General features: G+C 39.7%; 5 protein-coding genes across 5 annotated transcripts; 4 read left to right on the top strand and 1 right to left on the bottom strand.

The window, feature by feature from the left end:
• Positions 1–1671: 1671 nt before the first annotated feature.
• Positions 1672–3171, bottom strand: JH06_1380 (hypothetical protein; the record flags this gene model as incomplete). Its single annotated transcript, XM_014673733.1, has 4 exons — positions 1672–2118; positions 2150–2809; positions 2840–3052; positions 3082–3171. 4 exons carry the CDS (start codon positions 3169–3171, stop codon positions 1672–1674), a joined length of 1410 nt encoding a protein of 469 aa, XP_014529219.1.
• Positions 3172–7363: 4192 nt separating this feature from the next.
• Positions 7364–9639, top strand: JH06_1379 (translation elongation factor; the record flags this gene model as incomplete). The annotated part of the gene is made up of 3 exons (XM_014673732.1): positions 7364–7606; positions 7638–9217; positions 9249–9639. 3 exons carry the CDS (start codon positions 7364–7366, stop codon positions 9637–9639), a joined length of 2214 nt encoding a protein of 737 aa, XP_014529218.1.
• Positions 9640–9698: 59 nt separating this feature from the next.
• JH06_1378 (n-alpha-acetyltransferase auxiliary subunit) lies at positions 9699–12291 on the top strand (the record flags this gene model as incomplete). The annotated part of the gene is made up of 8 exons (XM_014673731.1): positions 9699–9758; positions 9790–9868; positions 9901–10045; positions 10076–10501; positions 10532–10898; positions 10929–11525; positions 11557–11648; positions 11679–12291. 8 exons carry the CDS (start codon positions 9699–9701, stop codon positions 12289–12291), a joined length of 2379 nt encoding a protein of 792 aa, XP_014529217.1.
• Positions 12292–12361: 70 nt separating this feature from the next.
• JH06_1377 (tafazzin-like protein) lies at positions 12362–13610 on the top strand (the record flags this gene model as incomplete). The annotated part of the gene is made up of 6 exons (XM_014673730.1): positions 12362–12579; positions 12610–12800; positions 12833–13047; positions 13078–13362; positions 13392–13523; positions 13554–13610. 6 exons carry the CDS (start codon positions 12362–12364, stop codon positions 13608–13610), a joined length of 1098 nt encoding a protein of 365 aa, XP_014529216.1.
• A 737-nt stretch (positions 13611–14347) lies between these two features.
• JH06_1376 (hypothetical protein) lies at positions 14348–17291 on the top strand (the record flags this gene model as incomplete). Its single annotated transcript, XM_014673729.1, has 8 exons — positions 14348–14359; positions 14390–14497; positions 14528–14932; positions 14962–15148; positions 15176–15363; positions 15395–15595; positions 15626–15876; positions 15941–17291. The coding sequence occupies 8 exons, from the start codon at positions 14348–14350 to the stop codon at positions 17289–17291; spliced, it is 2703 nt and encodes a 900-aa protein (XP_014529215.1).
• Between the last annotated feature and the right edge of the window lie 1056 nt (positions 17292–18347).

Here is an 18347-nt window from a genome sequence, read left to right as displayed (position 1 = left end):
CGACCATACATCAGATTCTCTCGGATTGTGCCTGAGAACAGAACTGGCTCCTGAGCAACATAACTGATATTCTCACGTAACCAATGAACATCCAAAGTCTTTGTATCCATTCCATTCCACGTGATACTACCACCAGAAGGTGCATACAGTTGCATAAGAAGCTTGAGAATCGTAGACTTCCCTGAACCACTCTCTCCAACAATTCCTAACATCTCATCCTCATGAATCGTCATATTGAGATGATTGAGTACTTGGCTGTCTCGAGAAGCATACTTGAAATCAATGTCCTTAAACACAATATCTCCCTTACTCGATTCAGGACGAATCCCTGATTGACTCTCAGTGTTCACTTCATCCTTATGATCAATCACATCTAAAAAGAAAGAAGCCGACATTCGTGATTTGGCCAACGATACTAGAGCTGAGAAAGAATTACCAAAGCTAGGGAATGCACTAACAACAGCCATCATAATTGTAATGACTTCTCCTCCCACTAAACATCTACTACCATCATGATACCAGCATTGTTCAATCTCATTACAGAGAGTATGACATGTCTCATTCAGAGAGATCAGTGTATTGAAACAGACATCCACAGAAGTGGATAACTCCTCTGTACAACCATTATCGAAGAGGAGATGAGGATAGTGAATACGCTGATTGTAAATGATAAGAATGGAAATGATGAAGAGATACGCGAAGGAGAGTTGATTGGAAGCAATCATACCACAGTAGTACTCCCCTCCTCGAATATTCGCACGCATCATATATGAACAACAGTTCCGAATGATCTTCTCACATCGACTTGCAATTGTATTTTCGGCTCCCAAAGAAGCCACAGTCTTGATATTCCGGAAGGTCTCTTCGCTGATGGTATCAACTTCCTGATGTTCCTTCATTGTGACTTCGTAAGCACTCGAGAAATAACTCTGATACTTCTTACCGAAGAAGAAAATCACAGGTAATGCGATGAATACAAGCAATGTCACTAACACATTATAGGTTAGACCGATAATTGCGCCAGTAATCATTGAAGCAATCGCACGAAACATTAAGCCTAATTCCGGTCCCAATCCATTCACCATGCGAGAGGACTCTTCTGAGAATCGTTGGCCCAGACGACCTGGACTGATACTCTCAATGTATTCGATATCGTGATACATTACAGCTTGGATATACGCTTGACGATAACGAATCGTCACACGCTCTATGTTTAGAGATACTCATCAACATTACCAGCAAAATAGGATAAACAGAGCCGTTCAAAGAATGCAAGAACAGCAGAACTTCCCATAAAGAGAGCAAATAGCGAAATGACTTTGACAACTACAGAAACTTCTAATGGTTTTTGAATTAATGTATTCATCAAGTCTCCATAAAATGTATAGGACAAGGGAATGAGAACTCCTCCAAAAACCGCAAAAAAGAAACCAAGGAAAAGAATGACACGTTCTTTGGTTGAAGAGAAACGAAAGAACAACGTTGTAAGTGACGTTGGCTTCTCCTCTTTCTTATTTACAGGTACAGCTACAGAAGTCTCCTTACTAGTTATACTATTCGAAACAAGTTCAACTTCGCTACCAGTCATTGAAAATAATGAATGCAGAACAGAGACAAAAAGCAAAGTAAGCAAGAAAATTCTGAGAAACTTCTCACAGTGATGAGCAACTTCTAACAAACAGGGCACTTCTCAAAAATCCGGATTTGAATTCGGTCTCTGAATGAGATTTGACTTCTTGAAGGTAATGAAGGACAAGAAAAAGGAATGTGAATGTTACAAGACTTCAAATACGAGTACACAGAGGGAACATACTCCAGTGGAATTGTTTGGATCCATTGAATGATGGAATTGATATCGTTCTGTTCTATTTTCTCCTCCAGCAGTGGGAAATCAGGAGTGAAGAAAAGAAGTTTGACGAGACTTTCACTTGCTTCCAGAAGAACTCCATAAGTGTGTTTATCCTCTCCTTGCAAATATGGTCGAATGTTTGTGGTTTGGGATGAACAGCACTGATAGATATCTGAGAGCAGATGCAAATAGTGTTTGGAGTATTCCTGAATCTCATCACTTCGAATCACAATCAAGTCATAGGGAAGCTGAGTTTTCTGAATTCGATTCTATCGATTATTTCCTATTGAAAAGGATTACTAAAAGACTCGTTCCTGGAATAACTTCATGAATCAACCGAATACGAAACAGTGGATAGCTACCTCTAGGTTTACCTTGTTCGGGATAGGGATAAAATGACTGTACCTCACTGGAATGCTTGAAAAACAGATCAAGCTTCTCTTCCTGTGATAACGATAGGAAGGATGAAGACTCTGCTGGAATAAGAGGAATAGGAAAGGATAAACCTTCTCCTTTAGCGAGCCCCTGCATAAATTCTGGGAACGAATCAATATTCTTCAGATAGTTTTGTGGCAATGTTTGCTTGTCAAAAATGAGAATCACAGAAGGATAAAAATGGGCCTTAGGAGATTTATCCACATCTGTTCCTTTAAGACTTGTTAAGAATAGTTGATTGTTTGCTGAAAGAGCGGTAGACAATGAATCAATTTTGAATAACTGTCCTCGAGTACTAATACAAATTGCATACAACGAACTGTCTTTCACTTCAAGAGGTGTATTGTTGAATAAGACTGGAGAATATATAATGTATGCATTAAATTGCTGATCCCACCGGAACGGAGATAAAAGATTGTCATGACCAACAAAGTCCCACGAAGAGTTTGTTCCTTTCAGAGATAGCGCAGAGGAAAGAAAAACATATGTAACAGGAATAGACAACTGTCGGAAACGACCATAGATCTATGAATCAAACACACATAGCAAGCAGACAAATGTATCACACTCTTTACTTAGGAGGTATTCATGAATACTATTAACAGCATTTCGTATTAATCGTTGTGGATCAGAAACGCTGTTCGCCTCAATGGATTGTATACAAACTTCTGCATCTTTAGGGTTGTGAAGAATAATAACTCCCGACGATTCACAGGTGAACACAGCCACTTTGTCTGTTGGCTGACACAAACGGAGAATGTTGAGTGCCTATATATAAGAAATGCTGCAAGAGAAACAATCGATTGAGCAACACGGATAATGGAAAACCCAGTTGCCGTTAGTTGGTTCATATGGGCTGAAGTGTCGATGATGAATGCAAGGATCATGATGAAAGGAGAAAATGAAAGATATCAAAAACGTTACTGTTTCTGGAATCCATTCTAATCTACATGGGAGCGATACTGGCTGTCATTGGGGCCATTGCGTCAGTGTTTATCATTTGTGTAATTGTTGCGGTGATCAGGAAAGTATTTGTCCCATCAACAATTGATGTACTTTGTCGTGTCTGATGGTTATGATTAGGAAGAATTAGAGGAGTATGAACGACTTTTGAAGGAGTGTGAAGTTAGTGGTATGTTTCATATCTAGACGAGAGAAACGAAGTGTAGGACCTGGATTAGCGTTGAGTCCACAGCCTTCAGATCCAGTTCCTATCATTACGGAACAAGAAGCTGCTTCGGTCGTGAATATGGTAGCTGTTGGATTCATTAATGATTTATAGACGGGAGATGACACACACCTTAGTGATGATGACTTATTGAAAGAAGATACCAATAGTGACAATGAAGATGTTAGTTAAGGGATGATATGTTTCGATGTGAATGACACAAACAGTGAACTTCCGTTTAAAAATATACACATAACTGAATAATCCTTGATCTTCCTGATTTGACGGATCTTGCTCCCCTTCAATTAATGATACCAAATTAACCTACATCGTCGCATAGCCAGATCATAGGACAAGTCATCAGAAAGAGAGGCAATCATATCAAACTACAGTGTAAACATAAACGAATCCATACAACATCTGGCTCATTAAATGATATGACAATTAATGTCCCTCCTTCCTTTAGAACTCTACATATACCCTGCAAATACAACGGGATTTGTTCAAGTAGCTCTTCAGAACATAAGAATGTATCTATTGTGCTCTTGTCAATCACAACATCAAACGAATCAGTTGGAAATGACAAGTTAAAACAATCCATAATTGTATCTACTCTCAAATGGATCAAATCAGAGCTACATTGAATTAACGGATAATCCTTATCACGTTCTTTCATTTGCTGAATAACTACATCCGAAATATCAATGGCAGTAAGATTGTGGTATCCGTCCTCATACATGTCCCGAGTGATTACTGAAGATCAGTTATTTGCGGATTTGATACACGAATTGCCACATCCGGGAAACAGAATTGAATCATCTTTCTTTATGAACCTATCTATATCAAACGCTTTTAATGACTCGTATCCGATTACCCTAACAATTATATAGAGAACAAGAAACTACCATTCAAAGGACTCCATTTTCGATGCGTACCGATTGTCCCAATAGGTCTTATCAACATATCGTTTCTCCTCCTCCATCATTAGAGAATAACTGATGGCAAATACAATTATGGCTGATACTGTTCCTGTACCGTTTTCAAGCATTGTTGTTGTAGCATCTCTTAGATTGGCTTGATGATAAGAGGACAGGTGAGTTTCAGTATTTCGTTGGACTCAGTGTATATTCAAATCAGTTGCACATTGTATTGTCTTCTAATCAGAAACCAGGCATTTTGGTAAGAAGATAGCATTTTGATGAATGTAGGTCCAATATATTCCTCATTCCAAATTGGGAAATGATCCAATAATGCAGTACACACTTAAGGAGTTGTTAGGACATGCTTCCACTCAAGAGGAATTGGTTGTAAAACAAATTGCATCTACTCCAGTGTAATGAAACAAATGGAGACTGATTGATAGATTAGCAGAACACGCCATTCCTTTTCTCTGTAATCTTATGTTGCCTACCAATTTGTCCAACGAGGAAATCAAGAGTCTAGTGAAGGAGATTCAACAGTTTATCCAAGGGAGAGAACAAGTGATTCTAGAACGTTATCACAAAGGACTCTAACTCTTTAGAAATTCATAGATTATTATTGTTGTGATATTGCGTTTGTTTGATAACTCATTATTCTGTTTTCTGGAGGACAACCATGCAGAATTGTCCTCGTAGCTGTCCTTCACGAACATTACCCAAAGAAGAGGTCGAAAGGATGGATACAGAAGAAGATTGTCTTCCTGTTAATACTACAAGGGATATCGCAATGTGGAATGCGTCAATATCAAAACCTTTGAAAATGAGAGAATATGATGTTGCCGCCTTTGATGCAGACAGTGGATGTTTTCAAGAATATCAAAAGGCATCAAGTGAAATGAGATATCAACTTCAAAATGGCCAAAGGTTTGTTCGGCCTGAATGTTTTGGAGAAGAAAAGTAATCTCCATTTTCCGTTTCTTGTAATACTTGTAACTATTGTGTTTCTTAATAAAACTTCTGTCAATCTATTGTTGAAGAACTACTCTTATTGTTTATTCCGATTACTTAACTACGGAATAATCCGATGGAGCAAGGAAATATTGATAAACCCACGTCAGAGACGAATTCACTTACGTTGGGTCCACCCTCGATGATTGTATATCACCTATTTTGTATGACCTTACTAGTGTAGAAACAGTATTCATCACCGTTTCTTCTGTTTCGCAATCGAGAATATGCTGCTTTCAAGACAAGACACACAGAGTTATCTCGAAGAGAGGTATATAAATTGTATTGGTGTGTCTATTATGTGATTGTTAGAATGTTTGATTTCTATCGTCATGACGCAGATATCCAGAAGAAATATAAACACATTTATGAGAAGGAAGTAATTTTGGTGAACGGGGATGACGATCAGATTTCTCAGGCAAATCAATCGCTTCTTTTGATGAAGCGACAATATCCACTCTTTTCCAATCCTCCAATGCGGACATCTCCGCTGTATCATTCCATTGGGGATCGACCATTGACAGATACAAAACAATCGGTAGCTTTGAAACGTGTATCTTCAACCTACACAGCACCAATCGAGTTGTTTTTAGGAATTTGTTTGATTGTAGTCGTTTGTCTTCTAGTCGTTTTTCGTCTCAAATACAATGTCATGTCCTAGAAGCCATTTTGAATAACATCCAGTTATCGAATTCCTGTATTGATTATCGTTATGTATTATATAGATCATATTAATTGGGAATATGTAACCAATCAATGCTCGCAGATTCACAATATGCCTATTTCTATTGAAGATGCAAAGACTATCTGGCATGCTCTAGCCTATGATAAAAAGTCAGAGACGCAATCGACACTTAGTCTGGAAGATTCTGATGATGAGGACTTGTTTCAAACAAATGGAAAACCATTCGTTGTTAATGATTTTATTGAATATCGGAATCATCAACGTTGTCTCTCGCATGTAAGTGAGGGACATGCATTTCTTTCCATCGAATATCCTTCAACGATATCGAGTAAATACTGCTAATGACTGTGAAGAATAGTGGATTGTGATTTGATGCGGATCCGTTCTCAATGTCCTGATTCGATCATTCCTATCAAGGATTACTCTAAGGAAGTTTCTGTGAGTGGTGAAGCGAAGGGTGATTCGGTTTCTCGATTAGATGGTGTGATTTCTATGACAGCAAAACTGTTTGGTATCACAGAAGAAGAATTGAAGGAGTCATGGGGAGAGCAGAAGTTACAGGATGTGAAAGCTTTGCTTGACGACATTGACATTGTGTGTGAAGAGAATAAACAGCTATTACAACAAATTCGTGAATTGAATTGATTCTTTTTTGTTTCATACTTGCAAGTCTAGTATTTCTCTATGAGACTCAAGTGTCGATATTTGATTGGGATTTTGGAAATTGACAAGGCTCAACTTTCAAAACCATTACGTGACGGAGATGTTCTGAAGGAGATACGAGTAAGGAAGGGTTTTTCCGAGATAAAATCTAGAATCAGCTAGAAGTATGCTTTGGACTAACAGCTATTGGTCATGAGCATTCGTTGCTGCAATGTACTTCTTCTTTCTTTTATTTCATTTATAGTTATTGCATTTAACGTAGAATCAGGTCTATTTTGCTTGCGATGTGGAAGGGACTGGAGCAATGCGGTGATGGTGACACTCATTTATACAAAGTCGATTTGCAAAGCGAATGCTTCTTTTCGTTTTTTGGAAACTGTGAGCACTGAAGAAAGGGGAAAAGAAGCATTCCGACGCCATCTCTCGTTATTACCTTCCTCTTCATAATTTTGACTTTTTACTTCCCTTTAATGTAGTTTTAGTAGTGTTTGTTGTTTGTTTTTGATTCCATTCCTTCTTATCGAAAGAAGGATACTATATAGTCTACACTATCCAATCCAATATGATAAGTGTCAAAGAGAATAGATGGCTAGAAACGGAGAATCTCCAATTTCTTGTTTTCCCATTTGAGAATCATGTTTTCTAAACTTGGCCTCAACGTCTCTCGTCTTGTGAAGAGTCCCATGGTAACTACAACTGCCATGAAAGGGTTTGTCGCTTCTTCCTCCTTTATTCGTTCTTTTGCAGCAACTGCCGAGGCTGATGACAAGATTTCTCATATGAGAAACTTTGGAATCTCTGCTCACATTGATTCTGGTAAGACTACTCTGACGGAGCGTATTCTTTACTACACTAAAAAGATTCGTGCTATTCATGAAGTAGAGGGTAATTTGGAGAAGTTAGGGATAGGTGAAGGGTAAGGACGGAGTAGGAGCAACTATGGACTCCATGGAACTGGAGCGTGAGAAGGGAATCACCATTCAATCTGCAGCAACTCACTGTCTGTGGAAAGACTATCACTTGAACATCATTGATACTCCGGGTCACGTCGATTTCACTGTTGAAGTGGAGCGTGCTCTTCGTGTACTTGATGGAGCTATTCTGGTTCTTTGTGGAGTAGGAGGTGTACAATCTCAGTCGATTACCGTGGATCGTCAGATGAAGCGATACCACATTCCTCGTCTTGCTTTTATCAACAAATTGGATCGTCAAGGTGCCAATCCAGATCGTGTGATCTCCCAACTTCGGGACAAACTGAAGTTGAACGCTTCAGCTGTTCAGATTCCTATAGGTTTGGAGGACGCTCATCGTGGTGTTGTTGATTTAGTCCGGGATCGAGCTGTGGTGTTCAGTGGTCCCAATGGTGATGATGTTCAAATCAGTGAGATTCCTGCAGAACTAAAAGAGAAGGCAGCAGCTGCAAAGAATACTTTGATCGAGCGTTTGTCCGAGGTTGATGAGCAAATGGGTGAAATGTTCTTAATGGAGGAGAAACCAACACAAGAACAGCTCATTCAATGCATTCGTCGTTGTACAATTGCTCGTACTTTTGTTCCTGTGTTTATGGGGTCAGCTTTCAAGAATAAGGGTGTTCAATTGCTTCTTGATGGAGTTATTGATTACTTACCTGCTCCGAATGAGGTTGAGAACAAAGCATTGAATCTGGATGATAATGAGAACGAAGTGGTTCTGTCAAATAAGGAGAAGGATAGTATGGTTGCTCTTGCTTTCAAATTGGAGGAAAGTAAGTATGGACAATTAACATATCTTCGTATGTATCAAGGTTTGATGAATCGAGGTGATATCATTACAAATATGAGAACTAAACGGTCTGTGAAGGTATCACGCTTAGTACGAATGCATGCTAATTCTATGGAAGATATTCAATCAGCTGGAGCTGGTGAGATTGCAGCAATGTTTGGTATAGATTGTGCTAGTGGCGATACGTTTACTGACAATAAGGTTCATTACTCTATGTCCTCTATGTATGTGCCTGATACTGTTATCTCTCTTGCTATCAAACCTCATGATCATGATGGTGAAATGAATTTCTCAAAGGCATTACAGCGATTCACAAAGGAAGATCCAACCTTTCAGACAGAGTATGATCAAGAAAGCAAAGAGACAATCATCAAAGGAATGGGTGAATTACATCTTCAGATTTACGTAGAGAGAATGAAGAGAGAATACGGATGTGCCGTGGATGTTGGTTATCCTCGTGTGAACTATCGTGAGACAATTGGAAAGAAGAAGGAATTCAATTATTTGCACAAGAAGCAAAGTGGAGGAAGTGGTCAATTCGGTCGTGTGATTGGTTATATTGAGCCAATGGACTATGAAGGTCCTGTGAAGCATGAGTTTGTGAATCGTATGGTTGGTAATAATATTCCTCCTGAATTCCTTCCTGCTATTGAAAAGGGTTTTAATGATGCTATTGAAAAAGGCCGTTTACTTGGTTATCCTGTTACGGGTATTCGTTTCGTTTTGTTGTATGTATTTGAGAGAAAGAGTGACATGTAGAGATGGTCAGTCCCATTCTGTGGATTCGAATGAGATTGCCTTCCGAACTGCTGCCAAGATGGCTGTGCTAGAGTCCATGATGCAGGCAAATCCAATGCTGCTGGAGCCATTGATGTCAGTGGAGGTTGATATTCCTCAAGAGTTCCAGGGAGCAATTATTGGAGGTATCAATCGACGGAAGGGTGCGATTCTGAGTACGAATTCTGATGATCGTGGTTTTGTGACTGTTGACGCAGAAGTACCTTTAGCAAGTATGTTTGGATACAGTACTGAGTTGCGTTCCAATACGCAAGGACAGGGAGAGTTCACGATGGAGTTCAAGACATTGACGCGAGTGCCAAAGAATATTGTCGACGACATGGTTAAGAAGGCAAAGGGCAGTAGCAAGTAAGGTTGTTCATTTACGTTTGGGAGTTTGTTTATTCTTCCGACACACATTTCGTTGGGATCATGAGTAAGAATGATCAAAGTCTGCCCTCTGGAAAGGAGAAGGTGTTCGCGGAGGTGATTGTAAGGAATAAGGGAGTGAACTCAATGTCAGAAGTGCTATGAAGAAAAGGAATACAGAAAGGGGATTAAGCTAGCAGACTCGATTTTGAAGCATTTCCCCAGAAATGCTCGTTTGTTTTCTTCCTCCTTGATCATTTCCTAGGTTCCCTTTGTATGAGGAGTCTACTGATTTACCTAGTGAATAAAGATAAGGAAATGGCTGAACAAGATATTAAAAGTGCTCTTCGTTTGGATCCTAAGAATGGAACCTGTTGGCAGACCTTAGGATTGTTCTATCGTCATAGCAAGTATCCCTTATCTCGTTCACTCATGTTTAGGAATTATGCAGAAGCAAGGAAGGCGTTTCAGCTTGCTTCAACATATGATCCATCGAATCTCCAGTTAACAATTGATCTAGCTGCACTTCATGCTCAGGAACGAGATTATGCTGGTTTCCGTAGTTGTCATCAGAAACTCATCGGTCAACTTCCTAATCGATCCAATTTTTGGCTAGGATTCATGATCGGCTATTATCTTGAAGGTAAGTACTCGCAGTGCATTGAGGTCATTCAGACCTATCGTGAGACTCTGAACAAAACTCCGTCTATCATCCGTCAGGAACTGGTCTATCTTGAATCAGAGTGTTTGCTAGCCCTAAATAAGCGCCCTGATGCTATTCGTGTTTTGCATGATGGAATGTCAGATATTCTCAATGAAGATGCTGCAAAGGAGCGTTTGGCTATTTTGTATGGTGAGAATGGTCAGTAGAAATTGATGAGTTGATTGAGATGTAGATTAAAGGAGAGCTGTGCATTGTGGGAAGAATTACTGAAGAGAAATAATGAGAATTATCGATATTACCGAGGTTTAGAGTGTTGTGTTCTGAATCAGTTTGCCTCATTCTCATCTCTCCAGAAATTGGAACTATTATCGTCAACAACGACATTGAATGAAGAACAGAGAATGAAACTTCGATCACTCTATAAAGACCTGGAGACGCAGTATCCTCATAGCATAGCACTTCAATACATTCAATTGTATTTGCTGGATGAATCCGAATTCCGTAGTGCTTGTGATCCTTTGATTGTCAAAGCAATTCGTAAAGGGGTTCCTTCATTCTTTAAGAGTCTCCGAGGGTTATTTAAGAGACAACCATCACGAGTATGAATGTATGATATGAGTGATTCCTAGTACGCAATTGTGAAAGAATTAGTGCAGAAACATTACAATGACTTACAAACAACTGGTCAGTTGATTGAAGGTGAAGATGAAGAGCCTTCTGTCATGTTATGGCTTTTACTGTTGTTAGCTGAATTTGAAGATTATGAGAATCATACTATGATGGCATTGAGTTATCTTGATAAGGCTTGTGACTCAACCCCCACTTGTTATGATTTGTATGCAATCCGTGCTCGAGTATTGAAGCATGCCGGAGCACTTGCTCAAAGTGAGAAGTCTTTGGCTATTGGATCTTCTCTTGATCGAGGTGATCGCTATATGAATACAAAGCATACAAAGTATTTGTTACGATGCAATAAGATCGATGAAGCTGATAATGAGGTTAGTTATTGGACGAAGAAGGATACACCTTCTCGTATCGATCTAGCTAATATGCAAGCATGTTGGTATGAGATTGAATGTGGAAACAGTTATTGGCGTCAAGGAGATGTTGTACATGCTAATAAGCTTTATCATGAAGTGATCGATCACTTCAATCAGTATGTATTGGATCAATTCGACTTCCATCCATATGTTCTTCGTAAGGCAAATATCACACCATATTTGAATGTATGATGGATAATAATGGTTTTAATTGTAGTTCCTAAAATACACAGATAATGTGTTCAATCATCCTTATTACCTAAAAGCTGCGATTGGAGCTATACGATGTGCTATTGCATTTGACAAACAGTGGGATTCAAATAACTGATTGATTCATAGTCCTTTTGATAAGACAGAGTATTTGAAGCATTTTAAACCAATTCAGATCAATGGAGACATTAAGAAGGCAGATGAACCTGATGAAGACATTAATGGATTTATCTTGGCGTCTCAGTCTCGTCCACTGCTTACTGTGATGAAGATTGCATTGCAAGTATTGAAGATTGGCACCAATAGTCGAGAAGCGATGGAGACTGTACTGTCTTGGGGTGCTGCGGTGAAGAATGCTACGACTGTGAAGAATGCTTTGGCTGGACTCATGAAGATGTATCCGTTGAAGGCTGTATGGTGGGCACAACAATTGGTGAGCGAAGGAGTAATTCCAGAGGTACCTAAGGAACTTGTGGGAGAGAAGACTATAGATGACTTTATTGCAACTGCAGATTATACGCAGATGCAGAATGTGATAGCCTTGGGTGAATTGAAGGGAGTTTCAGCGGTAATGGACCAGTTGAAGAATGTTCAGAGATGTACAATTGAAGAGTGGAGTGAGTGTTATTGCTTGTTAAAACGTTTGAATTGTGCTGAAAACGACATGGCAGTGTTTATGGAAAGAGCCAAGGGGTTCTACCTTTTCTTCGAAGAGTATCTGGAATGCAATAAGCTTAATTAGGGATTTTGGAGTGTTTGTTCATCAGTACGACTATCCGTACGGTGTTTATGTGCACCATTTCTAAACAACTATGCCTGGTCACCGCCTTGCAAAAGTGGTGACCTCGAGTATCGGAGCTCTATGTTTGATTGAGGGGTATTATGGGTACGAAATAGCCTTGTTGGAGGTAATCACCAGTTTGAAATATCGAGATTATACCCATGATAAGCGGCCACTCAAGTATCAATCGTGTGTTGATCCACGAATAAAGCCATCAACTGAAGAGGAACCGCTTCTAAAGGCAATTCGGTCCTTGCTCTGATTATCTGTGATGAATAGATTTTTGGATATCTATGCTGTGAAGGGAGTGATGCAGTATTTGTTGACCATTCGGAATCAGACACACTATTTTGGTGTTAAGAATTTGCGGACTGCTCTGGATCGTCCAGATGGTGTTGGATTGTTAACAGTGAGTAATCACGTAACAACAATCGATAGTGCATCTCTGCCATGTCCAAATATTCATTTTCGTATGGTTCGGTAGGTTTGGTGATTTGTGTAGGTGATTTATTGAATCCTCGCAACTGTGGTTATTGGAACCTGGCTCGCGAGGATCAGACGTTTGAAACTGCGCCCAAAGCAATGATCTGTTCGTTGGCCAAGTTAATGCCAATTCATCGCGGAGGTGGTGTTTATCAAATTGCTCTTGATAACTTCATTCAGCGAATCAAATATGGAGATTGGGGTCATATTTTCCCAGAAGGTCGCACCTATCAAGTACAGGAAGGGTATGATCTTTAAGAATAGGAGCAGTTAAAATCGTGTCGTGATGAGCAAGGCCGGCGCATTCGTGCAAGTGGCCGTACAGCCCCTCCAGGGCGTGATTTAGGTCCAATGAAATGGGGTGTGGGGCGTGTGATATATGAAGCAGCCAAACAACAGGAAGAATCTTCGTTTGTCAATGGAGTGAATAATGGAAAGATCATGATTCTTCCTTTCTATCATTTGAATATGGAGAAGGTACTTCCAGAGGATGAAGATCTTAAGGTGATCAGCTTCATTCCAGGGAAGAAGAATGATATTTATTGCATGGTATTACATGGTAATAATGTGAAATGTAGTTTGGAAAGCCAATTGATGTATCTGATATCATGGAAGATAGCAAGAAGAAGTTGGCAAGCTGCAAAACAGAAGAAGAGAAAGAACAGATGATGTTTGTCATTTACAAGGAGTTGACGGATCGGGTCGAAATGGTAAGAGTAGAACCCTTTAATAATGGGTAGTCGTTGGCGTCGTTGGAGTACAAACTTAAGGCCCTTCGTCAAATGGACCAAGAATAAGTAATTGTTTGTTTATCAAAATCGCTCCGCTTTCTGGAAATCAGTACTGTCGAACTAGATCTTTCAATTCCCACGCGAATTCGCCTTATATCTACATACGAATTGTGAAATGTTGCATTGCCATGTTGAAGTTGCTGATGTAGCCTCAAGATGGCTAGGAAAGGTTTGGATCTTAGTGGATTGAGTGTAAATGGTAGCCTAGATATATTACAGGTGTTGTGACTCTGAACAACTGTTTCTTACAATTTGTGTTTGATAAAGAGGTTGATCTTCCATAGTAGGATCTAAAAAGCATCCTTTACTGAATAGTGTGGTCAACATTCGTGCTGTAGAATCGTGTTCCATATCTCTGGGTTCAAGTGGAAAAGACTCATCCTTTAAAATCAGTCTATGTCATCGAACCATTTCGATAATTTGTAAGGATTCGGAAACGCAGAATTCGCTGTTTATGGATGCTGTCTCTGTGTGTATATATCAATGATGTGTAGCTCAAATATTGTCTCTCTTTCAAGTTATCTGAAGATACTTCTCAAGTCGATCCTTCTGCAATCGACTTCTTGTTCTATTGTTATGTAGATCTGATACATAGAGCGCAGTACTATCTGATACTGAATGGGATTGTGGTTGCTGACCTTGGTTTGGAGGAAAAGGATTTTACGAAGGAGAAGAAGCAGAAGTTTATCCAGAATTGTAGTGTTAAATTTAATGAAGGGAAAGGAATTATCCAACAAATCTTCATGACCTTAGGAGTAGCATTTCTAAAAGAGAATCATAAATAGAAGAACCCAGCAGATTCAAAGGTAAACACATATCCACAACTCGTAACTGATTATCCAATTGCTTCGACCATTTTTGTTCAAGTTGATGGCATTGGATTCCTATGTAATGTTGGTTCTTGTTCATTTCTTCAGAGATAGTGTATCAATACTGTCCTCCTCCAACCTGTGTCTCCAGCCACTACAACCATGCTTCAGAGTTACATCCGTATTCTGGCTGAAATGACGGTGCTAGAAGAGGCTCGTTCTATCTTGCTCTCATCGTCTCAATGTTTCCGAACTCTTTGTGAGCTATTGCATGACACAGAAATCAGTGTCATCTATGCAGCAGTGCTGTTGCTGAGTCGTGAGTGTGAGGAGATGAATGAATGTGGTGATGTGATTGCTCAATGTTTCTTGGAGGAGAAGTCAAAAGCAGAAGAGATGAGTCTCAGTATTCTGATTAGAATTCTTCGAAGTAACGCTGAAATCGAGGTGAAAATGACAATTCTCAAATTCTTAGCGGTTTTGGTGTATTCTGTGAAATCATTGTCAATGCGTGTGAAAGTAAGTTAACTGAATTATTCAGTATTTAGATCATTCAAATATATCATACGAACAATTTCCTTGAAGTGTGTGATGAGCTGGAACGGAAGTATGTACAGTCTTCTGAGGATGCTCTAGCATCAATTTTTAATATCACTCGAGAAGTAATGGAAGTGACTATCACAGAAGAAGACCTTCAGAGTATCAGAACTGAAGATGTCCCTGCTATTTCCCGTGGTTATTCTATAGTGTGATGATGTATAGAAATCATATTAAATCACTGTACAGATTCAACAACACAGCAACTGTATATGATGTTACTCCAGAAGTTAGTATGTCTTCCTGCTGAAGGCACATATGGCCATGATGTGTGGACAAGTCTGGTTGAGTTTTGTGAGAATCTTGTGAACGTTTCACATCAATGGAATGATCGTGCGAATCTAGGTCTAACTGTACAGAAGAAGAGAATGAATCATTAGGTAGATGCTGAAGAAGAAGAGAACAGATCAGTCATTAGCAGAAGAGTTACGTCGTTCGAATCAGCAGTTAACCACTTTGAAGAAGGAACATACAGAATTAGAATTTCGATACAATCGAACACGTTGCAGAGAACAGGAACTACAAGAACAACTATGTGAAGAACGTATTGAAAAAACTGAACTAGAGAAGAAGATGGCTTTAATTGTTGGAATGAGATTTGGGGATGATATGAAGATGAAAGAGAACGAGTTATTGAAACGTCAGATCGATCGTACTCCACGACCTGCTTCAGCCAGACTAGGTTCGCCTCCACCTCCCCCTCCTCCTAAAAGTAATCCTTCTTCACCAGCTTTACGTGGTTCTATGAGAATCCCTCCACCACCACCACCTCCTCTTTCCATGTCATCTTCATCATCTCCATTGCTTTCACCTACTACGCCTCATCCTCCTTCTCCTCCTCCTTCTCCTGTTACCCCACCCTCGACTCGTAGTGCTGTTCCTGTTCCATCGCATAGTTCGCCTGTTGTTCCTCCTAATCCTGTGAAGAAGTGTCCAATTGATCAAGCTTCATATGCCAATTGAGAACCTGAAACAGAAGATTGAGAATGATGGTTATGATCCTACAGTCATTGACCAAGACGAACCTGAGTGGGATCCTGAGTCTGAGGAGTCTTCTAGTGTTCCTACTCCTTCTTCTGTTCCTGTTCCATCGCATAGTTCGCCTGCTGTTCCTCCTAGTCCTGCAAAGTGTCCAATTGATCCAGCATACAAGAAATACTTCAGATTGAAGAAGCTTCATATGCCAATTGAGAATTTGAAACAGAAGATTGAAAATGATGGTTATGATCCTACAGTCATTGACCAAGACGAACCTGAGTGGGATCCTGAGCCTGAGGAGTCTTCAAGTTCTCTTGCTTCTTCTGTCCCTGCTCCTGCTGTTGTTCCTCCTAATCCTGTGAAGAAGCTTCATATGCCAATTGAGAACCTGAAACAGAAGATTGAGAATGATGGTTATGATCCTACAGTCATTGACCAAGACGAACCTGAGTGGGATCCTGAGCCTGAGGAGCCTTCTAGTACTTTTACTCCTGTTCCATTGAAACCACAACCACCATCAGTCCCTGAACCAGAACCAGAACCTGAAGATCCCTACACTCCTCCAGTCCGTGAAAAGAACACACCTTCAGTTCCTCTACGTCAGCTCTACTGGTCGACAGTAACAGGTCGTGCGTTGAAAGACACAGTATGGGAGAGTATGGCAGAGAAACGACAAACATTGGATACACACGAGATTGAGGAACTATTTGAAGTGAAGAAACAACAGACGACGAATCCTTCTCATCCTGTTCCTGCTGTTATGGAAGAGGAGACAGTTACATTTGTGGATGGAAAACGAGAGACAAATATTGGTATTGGATTGAGAAAACTTAGATACTCTGGAGAGGAGGTGAAGAGGTTCCTTATGAAGATTGATACATTCTCTTTGTCTACAGAAGCTTTAATGGTGATGGCAGAAATACTACCGAAAGAGGAGGAATGTTCAGTTATTCGGGGTTATCAAGGAGATGTTGAGAAGCTCAGTTTTGTGAATGCATTTTTGTATTCAGTTGCTGAGATTCCCAACTGTGCTGATCGTGTAAAGTGTTTGCTGATTCGATCCACCTTCGATGAGGAGAAGGAGCGAATTAAAGAAGCACTTAATGACTTTAAGAGTGACTGTTCAGTGGTTCTTGATAATCAACACTTCCTATATCTTCTTGATTATATCCTTGAAATTGGTAACTATCTGAATGGTACAACAGCTCGTGGAGGAGCATGTGGTTACCATTTGGATATCCTTCCACAACTAGAACGAACGAAAACAAGTGATAATTGTATGACACTTGTAGAGTATGATTGATCATTTGGTTCAATATAGTTATATTGTAAAGAAGCTGGTAACTATCAAGCCTGATGTACTACAAGTGATTCAAGAACTAGACATACTTCAGCGTCGAACAGAACTCTCACTTGTTGACATCAACAAATCCATCGCATCAACAGCTAACTCCTTAACCAACGTTAAAAGCCAAGTAACGAGAGAACCATTGAATGAACATGATCTGTTTGCCTCTCAGATGCAAACGTTTTATATCAATGCTAATGAAGAATTACAGAAGTTAAGGACTCTGTATAATGAGGCTGATGATGAGTACAAGAAGATGTGTGCTAGATTTGGTGAGAATCCGAATTCAGTCAAACCAACTGATTTTTTCGGCTATATTGTGACATTTTTGAATTGTGTGAAGGCCAGCCACAAGCATTATTTAGATGTCCAAGCAGAAGAAAAGTTGAAGAAGGTGGCATTGGATTGGCAGAATTTAGCTGTTACCCAACTTCAAAACAAACCTTCAAAGGAGTCTGCTCCTGCTCCAGAAAGGCCAGTACCTCCCTTCCAGCTACCACCTATTGCGCCGCGTGAACGACAGAGTAAGGAGCAACCACCTCTTCCTAACTCCCTTCCTGGAAGTCATACTGCTTCAGGAGATCATAGAGGTGAGAAGAAGTTATCAATTTGGGCAAAACTGAAGAATTGGGGAAGAGGGTTGTAATTGTCCTATATTTGTGAAATCAAAGTATATTCTGATTTTAAAAACAAAGTTATAATTGGATGGATACTAGTGAATCTAAATATTATGGACAACGAAATGATACTGAAATAGAATTAATTAGAAGGACTAGTGATTGCTTGCGTGGCGCAATTGGATAGCGCATTGGACTTCTAATCCAGAGGTTGTGGGTTCGAGTCCCACCGTTAGCTTGCATTTTTGCTTTTTAAATATTGCAATAGAGTAAAAATCAAATAAGTAGAAGAAACATATAGAATATAAATTGGACTCAAGTTCATTCATTTATCCATGTTGAATCGATATAGACGAATCGACACGATAGGTGAAGGAGCATATGGAGTAGTGTA

This window comes from Blastocystis sp. subtype 4 (genome assembly GCF_000743755.1).
Source record: "Blastocystis sp. subtype 4 strain WR1 chromosome Unknown seqid_0030, whole genome shotgun sequence".
Lineage (NCBI taxonomy): Eukaryota > Bigyra > Opalinata > Blastocystidae > Blastocystis > Blastocystis sp. subtype 4.
The sequence above is the reverse complement of the archived record's forward strand: the minus strand, read 5'-3'. Positions and strand labels throughout refer to the sequence as shown.